Source organism: Falco rusticolus, chromosome 9, assembly GCF_015220075.1.
Source record: "Falco rusticolus isolate bFalRus1 chromosome 9, bFalRus1.pri, whole genome shotgun sequence".
Taxonomy (NCBI): Eukaryota; Metazoa; Chordata; class Aves; order Falconiformes; family Falconidae; genus Falco; species Falco rusticolus.
In genome coordinates this window covers 53,843,541-53,856,763 of record NC_051195.1, presented here as the reverse complement: position 1 = coordinate 53,856,763, position 13,223 = coordinate 53,843,541, and the positions used below count along the sequence as shown (strand labels likewise).

Here is a 13,223-nt window from a genome sequence, read left to right as displayed (position 1 = left end):
CTGATAGAAAACTGTCAATACATTTGAAACTTACCACACATTATTCCCAAAGCTGTGCTAAATACTGCCATATAACCAAAGTAAAATGATGTTTGAAACAAGCCATACATCCTGAAAAAGACAGACAGGCATTTATGTTAGGTATTTTCCCCAGTTTTTATCAATAAACTTGTTTGGCAATACAGTAATCTGATATTCAAACAGGAAAACTACCGCCAAATTACCACTTACTTTGTCTTGAAAAAGTAGTAGTAAAAGGAGTACATGTAAACATAAATCGCAGTTGATGCCGCAGAAAGAAAGCTTGTCCATTGCCTGAAAGTAAGCACACACATCCATCACGTATCTAACCAAAAGGCTTCCCAAGATGCAGAATATGCTGAAACCTGACCCTGAATGTGTACAAATAAGTACTGGTTCTACAGGCTTATTTAACAAAATCTACATGTTGTCTGCTATAAAACTGACAGAAGTTTCTACGGCAACAGCTACCACTGATACCAAGTGATGATCCTTCTTCATACTCCTGCAAGCCTTGACATACTTTTCTCTATACATACACAGATGCATACACAGATGCACATACACACAGAAAGCTCCTGTACAAAAAAGATCCAGTAAATGTTTTCATTCCCTACAGCTAAAATCTGGACATGGACACTTTGAAAAGACCCATCTAGACTGAAGAAACATTACTTTTCTATGAAACTCTCACAATCTGGTTAACTATGCAAATAACGCAATACTTACCACCTGTAATCCTCTGCATTTAGCAGGAAATAAGTACAAACGATAGTCACACAAACTGTCACAATGCAGAGGATAACCAGAACCAGCATCATAAAGCCATAAACATAGTAGATCTTGTAAGCCCAGAATGAAGTAAAAATGAAATACCTGAAGAAAGTAAGCAAGATATGCAGGTGATACTGTAATTGAACTTAAACTACTATAATTTTTAATCAAACTGGCAAACAGCTGACATACTCACATTTCAATAAAAATGGATCCAAAAGGGAGGATTCCACCTAGGCAAACAATAACAGCTGGTTCCATGAACCTGGAAGATATTGAGATTAGTTTAGGGACAATGTTAATCTTTCATTTATAAGCATGTGAAGACACAGATAATTAACATAGCACAGAAAATTATTTAAAAGGCATGCCAACAAGAGCACTTCTGTCTCATACCAGCATATCCCAAAGAAGATTCCCCCAAAGACATCATGTGTACGGACACAAGGAGCAGTTATTCTTGGGGAAAGCTGAAACAAACCGTAAGGCTCATGTCTATCACCTGCAGGCATAAGGGCAGGCATCTAACCAGCCTTACAGGCTACAGAAAGAAGCTCTCTTGCCCAAAAAGGGCCCAGGCAATCGAGCCCGTAACATCCACTAGCCTTGAATGCAGGCAGTGAAAACTCAGTGCTGCTGGGGGCTACAAACACAGCAAAGAGTGCAAAGAAAGTTTTGCAGGGTAACGGTTATAGAATTAAGAACCAGTATTTATTTTTAACGCTATACTGAGTCATCAGCGTATGGCCAAAAATGGAATCTCGGCCAGCTACCTGTAGATGATTCTGTCACTTACTAAAGGTGACCTCTGTGTAGTACTTGCAACGATGCTGAATCTAGCTAGTAACCAGTGATTTAATTTGCAGCTTCTTTTATTATTTATAGGCAGACTTGTCTAAGTTGACAGCGTGCAATTTCATCACCTTCAAGCGAAGTATCTTATTTCTTTCTAGCTGTCATGCTGATCCAGAAAAATCCATCAGATTCCCAAGATACAGGTCACAATATAAATCAAATCCTAGCATCTGAATTGCACAACCCACCACTAACAAGACAGTAAGTGTGCAGCACTTCCTGGATATCACGGGTGTACACGATTCAGTGCCCCGTTCACTTAGTTCCATTCCTCTGAACAGGGAAAGCAAGAAAAATCTATTAAAAAAAAATCCTCTGAGAATATTTTCATTTCCATAGCTTGCTGCTTCCATCTCAGAATTAAATTAATAGGAAAAAGTGACTGCATTCATGATTTTCCAAAAACCTAAGTCTAAGCTAGGCACCCTTCTACATTCACTTCAAAAATAATAAATGCTCATTCGCAATTCAAACCATATACCTGGAATATTTTAGGCTCTGCGCCATCAACAAAAGCACAGAATTGGGAACAGCACTGCAAGCTTCTCTCCACCATCACCCTGCAAATACATCGCAGCTTGTACTAGGAGACCATTAACCAGAGTAGTTCTGCCTCCAAGGCACATTCAATCCTAAATCTGTAAGAGGCATTAACTAAAGAGGAATTGTTTTGTTTCCAGATTCCTATACAAGAACTGTGTTGGGACCATCCCTTTTACATAAGAGACTAAAGAACATTTCAGGCGAAATGTGAATCAGTGATACAGGAGTAAAATCTGCTACAACTATTAACCACGGTATTTTAATTCATCACAAAAATCACATTAATGAAATGTCAGTACAGCTGTTCTTCTAGGCACAATTCCATTTAAATAAAGTTATTCCAGAAAAACCTTTAATGATCACACCTGAAAAGTCATTTTAAATGTACTGAAGTTAACATTCTAGTTAACATTCATGCTTGTCTTTACCATTTTTTCTCTGGTATGGGACGAGGCACTGCATTGACACGACATGGAAAATTAGGCTGTCCTGACAGATTTCGGCCAAGAATCGTACCAACAAGGTTCAATGGAAGAATGACAAAGAAACAGATACAGCACACTGCCACCTGTAAGCAAAAGATAAAATAGTAATTAAAAAAACCAAACAGGTATAGGATGACAAAAGAAGATAACAACCCACTCAGTATGTATCAGTCCTTAGTAGGTATTGCTGTAGAATCATAATCCTAGTTATTAAGCATTAGTTAACATACCTCTATTTTATCAAATGGAAGTATGTATTTCCCAAGAAACTTCCTAATAAACATTATGACTTATATTTCTTGCGTCAGTTGAGAGACGAGAACCACTACAGATTTCTTTTTACTGTTTTCATCTAATAATTATTATAGCTCAGTACATTGCATAGGAAAGAAATTGAAATATTCATGGTACTTCACCATGGAAAATTTCATCAGCTTCTCTTAAACTTTTACAGAGTATGCTGTTCCTAGAAGTGAACGCCTAGCTGTAGTTCTACACAAAATTACAACTGCTGGGTGCAAAATTTTTAATCCAATCCAAAAAAGAAACCCAAACAAGAACTGCAAAGCCAGAACAGCCAGAATGCTACCGATCAAAATTTTGGGTTCAATTTTCTCCACTTTCCACCGACCAGGTAATTAAGAATACAGACTGCCAAAGACACAACTGATGACTGGTAGGCACAGGTACACAGTTCAGAAGCACAAGGGCCCTACTTACATACAGAGATTAGGTTTATGCATAATGCAGCAAAGTCAAGTCAATGTTCCAGCTCTTTCCAATGGAACAGCCTCCCTAAAACTTTACCTTGAATCATCTTTTTTTTCCAGTATATGTATGTAGCTCTAAATTTTGCTGTTCCTTGAAGGCAACATATTTTTATCTTCCAAAACAGGAACATTTGAAGTGTTTAGCAAGACATTCTCTACTTGGAACTCTTTAGCACCAAATTAATTAGCATTACATGGTTTAACTTTTTGATATTGATAATTAAAGACAGAACAGTTGCCTGTAATGCAATAACCACAGTTCTGAATACTGACCCTGTGACCTTCTCTATGCAAACAAATGAAAATACTGACTTTTAAAAGCACTGTTGCCTGAGACTCTGTGTACACCCTGGTGCCTCCTGAGCAAGGAAGCTATATTCGACATTTAAGAAGCAGTTATTCAGGATAAATAAAGGCTGTTCACATATGCTGTATCTACAGAAATCTACTGCAAGGCAGCTGAAAAGCCAGAACTGCTAGGCTTCGTGAGATGAGGAACTGCACTATGTAAGCTCAACGCAGACTTAGCATTAAGTTAATTACATCAGTTCCAGGCAACATTGACAAAAGACAGTGGGTTATCCCTCCGTTACCGACTTGTAGACCAGCACTAGCCTAGGCCAGATGTACATGGAATGGGGGTCCGTTTGGCCAGAGGTAAAATGCCTGGGGCTACATGGAGCAAGCCTTCATGCTTCACAGAAGGGGCGCACCAAACAGGCGGTCCAGAAGCACTGTCCAGACTGCTCTGTGTATCTTTGAGGAGATGTTATTAAAGAATTACATCACGAGCCACTAAATTATAAAGATTCAGTGGTAAATAAGGAAAAGCTAAGTAGTGTTTACACTTGCCAATAATAAAGCAGATTTTACACCTTACATATTTAGTATCTCCCATTTGCCTTCTTCCATTACTTAAAAAAAACCACAGGTAAGCAAGCATAGCATCTTAGGTAGGACACTGAGGTTGCCTAAGAATAAAGTATAGGAGAATGATACAGCTAACTCACTTAATGGATGCAGGTTCTGCCCTTGAAAACTGCTCAGTCTGAAAGAATGAGCAGATGAGAATTTTCAGAGAAAAATGTCAAAAAGCATCAGAAGCATCAAAGAACATAATCTTGAGTGCTACTTTTACTAAGATCCTGACCAAAAAGCCCCAGCTTGTTTGAGGTATAGGAACATCTTGAGATGTTCAAGAATGAAGGCCTGGACAGGATGCAAAGAATTTCCAAGCTGACCATACTGAAACCATTGCCATTTGCAAGAAGAGCTTGCTCTGCCTTTTGCCTGGCAAGGACCTCCCAGTCTGCTGGGTGGTCCCTGTCCACCATGCCTTGTGGTGCTCCGGCAGATGGGTTTCAAACCTGGCTGAGGCAGAACGCTCGCACTGGCAGTGTGACAGGGCATCTGTGCTGCTCATCCAGCCACACTGTCTTTTATGGTACAGTTATCAAGATGTAGCTTCATTTCTTGAGCTTGGAAACAACCCCTAACTGGGGATAATAGTAGGAAGAGAATGCACTGCTTTACTGCAGACACTGTCCAGGAACAGCCTGGGGTTCCAAGCTCACCTGGAACAAAGCTCAGTAGCCTCTAATTGTCCATCTTGCAAAACACATCTACCATAGGGAATCCACAGGGAAATCATACAACCTTGGGCAAGGAACCAAGAAAAAGCCATTCAGGCCTAATTACTAACTAGCTGGCAAACTCCTAGATGAAAAAAGGCAGTCAGTAGCATTTCAGTTCTAGTGACACCAACCAACAGCTGAATGACTTCAAATCAGGTGGGCAAGGAAAAGGCCCAACTTGTTCCAGCAGGGCTTGGCTGTTATGTTATGAGACTGACTCAGCAGCAGCTTTGAAATCTAGAAGTTTTATCTGCATGTAACAATCTGAGACAGCCCAGATTCCTTGAATAATGGCATCAGTAAGCACTGCCAACCTGTCCGCAGTACACTTGTAATCAGCATCTGTCAGAAAATCTGAGTGGTTTCATTACCAGATCAGTCAAAGCATGACTGATAACGGTGCAACATCTTCCATTCTATTAACCACCTGGCTGAAAACTGAACTGATCTCAGACAGAACAGCTAGCTTCTTCAGTGAGATCTAGTAAGCAGCGTTAGGTAAAGTCAACATTTTGTTAAACAAACTGTCTTAATGCTATGCTGAGGACAGCTGTATTGAAGTACATTTTTTTTGTTTTTTCCTGGAGCTATTCAGGAGTCTAAAAGCTACCTGAGATGATTCTGCAGTGCAAAGGAGGCCCAACTAAGCAAGCAAGGATGGACCATAGTGCAGGCTCAGGAACGCCTCCCACTTCCACCTGGATCTGATAAGCTGCCCAAGCTGGTAAAACTGTTCTGTTCTGCCTTCTGAGATAACCTCACCCTGGTGACGCCAACCTGATGGTCTTATTAGTAGGGTGACCAACACAACTGGTACTGGTTAGAACCAGCACACACTGTGCTGACTTCAGCAGAATCTTCTGTCTTGCTTTCACTTGCTGGCTGACTCCAAGGTAGTCTGCCTGCTCGGACTGATGTTTGCTGCAAATAGCTTTCTTCATTCTTGGCAGTAATAGCCTACTCTGGCTGTGAGAGATGACTAAAGATTAATCAGCTTTTCCAGCTTCTGCCTCTTCAGGCATGTTCTTAAATTTCAGTTCTGAGGTGAGGTGAAGACACTGCCTCCCTCCCAAGCTGAACAGGTAGTGCCTGGCGCCGCTGATGGCAAGGGCAGTGATGATCTAAACCTAGAGTTTAAACCCAAAATGAAGCAAACACAGGGCACTGGGGTACACAAGCGTCTTAACTGAAAAAGGGATGAAGTTACGAGTTTTCTGCCTCAAATGTTTCAGAGAATGAGATCATAATGGTGAAAGCAGCTTAGGCACCTACTGGCCTCCATTTCACCATCACAAATGCCAAGAGGTAACGAAGGCAGGATCAACACAGGTATGTGCTCTGCCCTCCTACAGAAGCACCGCCCTACAGAGGTTACTGGTGACGTACTACAAATCCCAAGCCCTTGTAACAGCTGTTGCGTGGCAGGCTGAGATAAGAAAGTTAGGTCTTGGTGAGCCTTGTAAGTATTACTGTAGCATCAACCAAGAGAAATTCAGAAAACAGTTTTAGGCACCACTTCAGAAAACACAAATTATACAAACAGGCAGATTACTACACCTATAAACCCAGTTTTCAATCAAGCAAACAAGCACACATTCTCCATCATCCGTATTACTGACGACAAATTACAAGTTTTGCTACCAAGCCAGTACATTAAATCATACCTATTTCATTTTGACCGTTGCATTTTTGTTATACAAAATATCTTATTTATACATGAGCATCTGATTTAGTTTGTGGGTTTTAGTTGCCGCAGAAGAGACTGTCAACCTCACCAAGACTGCACTCTTTCCAACCCCTTTCTGGTTTGTTTTGATGGGAAAAAAATATTCCACTGCCCTTGACTGAACGTGTAGAATTCAGTTTTCCTTATTTGAAAGGAAACATTGTCAAGAGGGATATAATTTATGTTCTAGTGCCATGTGTTTCATATTTTCTGACAACTGTAGATTAAACTTCATTCAAAGGTGATAATTAAAATTTTTATGAGCATATCTAATATTGAACAGCTACTGGCAGGCTATGGTGCCTTGACTGCTTAATGCACAAGGGAGAAAAGCAATAAAAATTAACTGTCAAAGCAGCAGCTTGATCTTTCCTGTCAGCTACCAAAACTGCACACTCAGTCATGAGGCTCTCCCCCCTGCAGAGAGGTTACCGAATCTGTACAGTGACACTTTCCTGCACATCATCAGGCCAAACATTATAAAGAACAAGAAAAGAATAGAAGGCTTCAAAATAAAGTGTTATTCAATTGATTGCAACTAAGTAGTTAATCTAGGGTACTGCTTTGGGTGATCAAGTGAACTGCTGAAAATTTAGGCTATTTTCAGCAAAAATGAGGGTTTTGACCAAGGGTTCCACAGTCACTTCCAAGCAATCTAAGAAAGCACACAGCTGAATATATATTTAACTAGATTTTTTTTATTTTTAGCCAGGTGTATTTCCTTTTCTAGTTCAAGGCATGAAAACCTTTGGCACTACCAGATCCTCCTCCTTCAGTGGCAGCCAATACTCACATCAAATTAAAGCTGTCAGGGATGGCTGCAGCCTGGATTAAGCTATCTGTTGGAGGAAACACTTTTTTCTAGTTTAAACAAGGTATAAAATATGCAAACACTAGGGTCACAATCCCAAGAGAAATTCAGTGTGTGCAACCTTATTTAATTAAATCATTAAAAATGCATAATGGAAACGTTAGCCGCACAGGAACCTAGTGCTCAAAACAAAAAAAAAAAATGGTACATCTTAAACAGTTTAATAGTAGCTGCATGGATTCTGCAGTCAGAATGTTACATCAGTCATAGCAGCCTTAATGGAAATCTTTAAATTATATATTGTGACACAGAACAATGCAAGCAGTCACAACTTAGGAAATCCCAGAATTAAGATGGTCCCTTGAAATTAGATCCTGCTGCATCCCATAGAAATTCTGCATTACTTAGTAAATTATTTCTGCACAGAACTATCACCATGCTCCTCAAACATATATGGATAGGTCACTTGCCATTATTTAAAATTCTTATTGATTGCTCCATGCTCCATTTTCTGCACATAATTCTAACACAACAAAATACTAAGATGATTGATAAATATGCTGAAAAGACAAACAAACATCAACAGAATGTAAGCCAAGGTGTACAACACCTTCAGAACTCCTCTATGTTCACCAGTAACAGGATATAATAAACAAATTACCCAAAAAGATCAAATATGGGCTCCAAAAGAACAAAGAATTTAATAGTACCCACTGCATTTCTATAAAAGTAAAGAGATGAGAGAAAAAAACCCCAGACTTCTGTATCTCCTTAAGATGCTTAGGGAGTTGAAAGCTTTAAACCATTAAGTTTTAAAAAGCTCTCACATTTGAATAAAATCTGTCACATACTTTGTTGCGTTTTGATGGGAAGGGCAGCTGAAAGATATCCCAGGGGAAAGCATAAGCCTTTGTTCAGCCTCACGGTGTACTTCACTACAGAAGGTTTGTCACAGTGTCGGTGAGGTGGCTTGCATGTATACCCAAAGGGCCAAAGACTCAGTCCCAAGAGTGAAGGCTGGTTTCAGAAACAAGCTTTGGATCTTCCCAGTCCCTGCCACATCTTCGAGGAGATCCCAGACATCGTGAATGAGTTATACAAGGGGAGCGAAGCTTTGAAGTGACAGTGAGTTGTATGAAGGTCCTGAGGAGACCAATCCATTTGAGCATTTCAAGACAAAGTGCAGAAAAGCAGACACCCAGGTAGATGAAAGAGGCACCAACTGTGCGTTAGCTCAGATGTCTTAGCTCTGGCACTATCAGCTGCCCTTGCCTACATTCCATAGAAAAACCTGCCCGGAGGAAGGAATTACATCAGAAAGAGGAGACTACCTAGCGGGACACTGGGAAGCAGCAATGCCAAACGGGCAAAGCACAGGATGTCACATTCAAGCATCGTCTCTGAGCGACCTTTTAGCTGAGAGACTTCTTTTCAGTGACTCTGAATCTGCTTTTTCTTTATTTAGAGTAGTCAAGAAGAGGTGGTAATTCTTGCCAGTGATTTAAATCAAGGAGGGTGGTTTCAAGGCATGCCAGGGTAAAGGAAGTAATATCTGTGTTCTAGTACATTTAGATGGTAGAGGTTTTATTTCCCCAATAAAGCAGCAGCAGCAAGTTTGCACTAGAGAATTCTGGAAGCTTCTCTACACTGAAAACCAAGGTGGAAAAACACAAAGGTATCTTACCCATAAAGCCAGAAAGGCTTCCCGGGGACTTCAACCTGAAGCATAACATGGTAATTTCAAACAATTTTCATTTCCTCTACAAACCAGCTTCATTAGTTGATCTGAAGTCATTGGAGCGTTGCTTATTCTGATGAAGTTTCCAATTCATAACCTGCTCCTACTAAAAATCTGCTAACTCCACTGAAGTTTTATTGCCACAGTCATAATGATTCAAACACTTTCATAAAACCTTGAGATCATTAAAATCACTGTGTATAAAGAGTGCTAACATCCTGATTAAGTGACCCCTGAAGATTTATATTCCCATTTGCTTTTAAATGTACATGTTTCCACGATCTTCAAATACAAGTTGAGCAGATTTACAAGAAACTTCAGCACAGGTGGAATTCCCTTCCTTCAGCATTTCTGACCTCCGAAGGGGAATACAAGCGAGAAATGTGATATCATAAATGCTTGCTCAGCAGTAAAACAGAGCCTCTTTGCACATATCAAAGATCAACGTTGTAAATTTTTATGACAGTACTGTATAGGGCTGCTAGCTTAGGGAAGAAAAAGCAATACAATATTCCTTTGGGGCACTGACTGACTAATACAAACATATCCATACGCAGAATTTCAGTCTAATGTCTTGAAGAAGAAAACCAGAAAAATTAAGCAAACACATTCAGCTTGATATCATATTTAGCAGTTTTATAACAACGAATTTAATGTAAAAAGTTGGTATTTGTGCATGCATTGAAAACGCTGCTGATAAGGAGGTGATGAGAACTAGCAACATACATTGAAAGTAATGACTCCTCCATCAGTCAGAAACTACTAAAAGCCTTTGCCTGAAACTGAAAACTGTCTCTCTTTTTATTACCATTTATGATTTCTATCACATTGATTCAGTAAAAATGTGTTCTTAAGAAGTATCTTCAGTCACATACTGAATTTGATTATATCCCAAACAATACAATATATAAGGCAGAACTTGTGATACTAAGCTTCATTTCTTGGTAGATTTAGACTAAGAATAAATCCAAGGCTACTCAAACATGTCTGAATAGACTGAACAATTTAACATTTAACAAAAACTGATACGCAAAGAAGGAAGCTATAAAATGGTAAATCCCAGGATTTGCTACAGATATTGAAAGAAAACAAGCCTTCCGGTATTAAGATGTTTTTTTAAGTTAACAGTGCTACGGCACGAAATTAGGAAAAGCAATTTTATGGTGCATATTTTAAAAAATTTGCCCTCAAGTAATTCCCCTTGCAAGCTTAAACAGAAATTCTGCCAAAATGCCAAGTGATTATTTCTTACATTGTATTCACAGGGTTATTTGAGGTTGCTTGAAAGGGCCGTAACAACAAACAAAATGCTGACAAAAGCCACAAGAAACAAGAAAAGTCATCATGATTAAATGAGAAAGTAATCCAACCAGCATTGTTTCTCAAGTGACACAGTTAATACCCAGACACAAGACTATAACTAGATACTAAATACCAGTTCACAAAGCAAAAACAGTGATTCATTTTCATAAAGCCAGACGTCCTCAGGATGTCTCATCTCATATTGTTGCTTGATCTTTTATTTCCATTTTTTCTGCTTGACTGCAATGATTAGGAAGTAGTTTTCATTTGGGATCTCTTTATATTGCATTTTAGCTTATAACCAGTTTGCATTGGCCATCCAGAAGAAGATTCAAGTTGCTAACTTCTCATGTCATTTTAACAGTAAGCTTAAACACAAAGCAGAAGTGTCATTTCAAGCAGAGAGAAGACCGTTGTTGGCATCCACCAGCTGTTGCTTAAAATGAGTTATACTTGAAGCACCTTAGACCCCTCCCAGAATACATATCTAACTAGGAAGCTAACACTATGATTCACAATTGTATTTAGACTAAAACGCAGTTTCCTGTGCCTACAGTGGTGTTTAAGTTCTCCAGTAAAACGACTCACCATGGTTCCAAAGGGTATAGCTCTTGAAGCATGATAATAGATGGCTATGAAGTTAATGAAGAAGGCAGTTCCACACACCATTGCTGGAATAAGGAAGGCTCCAATGAACATCTGCTTTATCCATCGCCTTCCTGTAAGAAGAAACATTTCAATGGAACTGGTGAGGTACAATGTCTTTGGTTTAAAAAGCTATTGCCAAGCTCTCCAGAATCTAGGTGTTAGACAACTTCTCCCCACAAAAGGTGAAAGTAGTAAGTAACAACATACTACATCAATACATGAGCCAAGAGTCAACTAACATTTTCATGTGATCCTGGCAACTTACAAGATGCAGCACATTAATCAATTCATTAGGCCAGGTAAAAAGACAGGAGAAGGGATACAGCGTGAGAATATTCCAGCTGGAGAACAGCATATGCTGACTAAGCTGCCCAAAGAAACTGGGGTATGAAACATAAGTGTGCATGTAAGCTGCAGATTAGCAGAGTCAGAGAGAGCAGAGCTGGCCCTGCACACAGCCTGCTCACACCCTGAGAACACGGGAGAGCTCAGCTCTGCTCCCGGGACAACAGCACTGCAGCTGCCTTCAGGCAGCACCTGCTCCACGCCGCCTGGACCCAACTATGCTGACTCCATACATTCAGGATGCATTAAGGAACTGGCTATCCCTGGTATAAAGCAAAATTCCACACATTTAACATACAGCAAAATGGAACTCAGGCATCTTCAGCAGCAGCAAAGGTAGAGGGAAAGTAATTTCTAAACCCCAGGCATAATGGGAACCGCAACACTTGTTAGCAGCTATTACTACGTTCAGAGCTCCCTGAGCAGCCCAGAAAAAATCCCTTGAGCGATACTTTAAGAATTGTCACTGTCTGTATTCCCTTTACTTTCGATGCTCTTAAATATAGTCTGTATTTAAATTTAATACACCATAGATGCATCTGTAATATGCACCAAATAAAATAAGTCAGAAAACTAGCATATGCTTTTCAAGACATCGTATGTATTTTCACTACGAGCCAACACAATCAGCATCACATGGTCTGATACATTTATCTGTAAAAAGAAATGCAAATCGCTCAACTATATAGCACAGTACATTTTAGAACAGCAACCCTAATTTACCCAGATCTGTTTTTCTACACATCGCTAGGTTTATATACAAGCCACATGAAAAGAAACCTCTAACCTCCAAACACCATAGATCAGAGTGCATTCTGAGACTGAATACTGACAAGTAGGTTGTGTTAAAAGGACAGATTTTCTTTTGCTAACTTACCAGATTTTTTTTTCCTAAAGCACTATAGAAGAGAAGATAATAGATATATATTAATCTTTTATTGCAGCATAGGGAATGGAGGAAGCTAGTGGACTGCAAGGATGTCATAACTCAGAGGAACCGTGGGGAGCACTTGAAGACAGCCTGTCCAAATCCGTTACATCAATTTTATTGGGCTACTTCTCTCCACTGATACCCATTTTGAATTTGCTAAGCATAGAGTACAGTCTAGAAAGTAGAATAACCTTCTTTAAAAGACGCTATAAACAGTTTTACACATCAACAATTAATGGTCTAGTAAGTACTGTATACTCATCCTTTCTGTGTTAGTAGACCTAACGCCCCCAGTACTTACAGAGGAGGGCTATGCAGGAGTCTCTGGAGAAGATGACATAAGGTGTTTCACAGCACGTTACGGAACAGGGAGAGACTATGATACTCTCTGGGTGCCATGAGCCAAACAATTATATACAAGAGTGTAACAAGCAATCCATAAGACACAACTGTTAGTAGTTCTTTAGCTCTTATGACTTTAAAATTAACTAAAGACCTCAGCTATCTTTACCGAGAAAATGCAGCCAATACCAACTAGGAAATAATATGAAAGTTAAATACATGCAAATTTTTTCCTGTTTATTAAGAATTTAATGGATTCCATCTGAATTAACTAACTACATGAGGACCTTTCTATATT

At 39.5% G+C, this 13,223-nt stretch overlaps 1 protein-coding gene across 1 annotated transcript in view; it reads right to left on the bottom strand.

The window, feature by feature from the left end:
• Positions 1-13,223, bottom strand: part of TM9SF3 (transmembrane 9 superfamily member 3) — a 51,034-nt gene that overhangs the window by 7,433 nt on the left and 30,378 nt on the right. Inside the window, exons 9-14 of the mRNA XM_037400834.1 lie at positions 11,248-11,378; positions 2,622-2,761; positions 992-1,060; positions 751-897; positions 232-315; positions 35-111 (exon numbers count right to left, since the gene is read on the bottom strand). Of these exons, the coding sequence (XP_037256731.1) occupies positions 35-111; positions 232-315; positions 751-897; positions 992-1,060; positions 2,622-2,761; positions 11,248-11,378 (648 nt within the window). The remainder of the gene's footprint in view (positions 1-34; positions 112-231; positions 316-750; positions 898-991; positions 1,061-2,621; positions 2,762-11,247; positions 11,379-13,223) is intronic.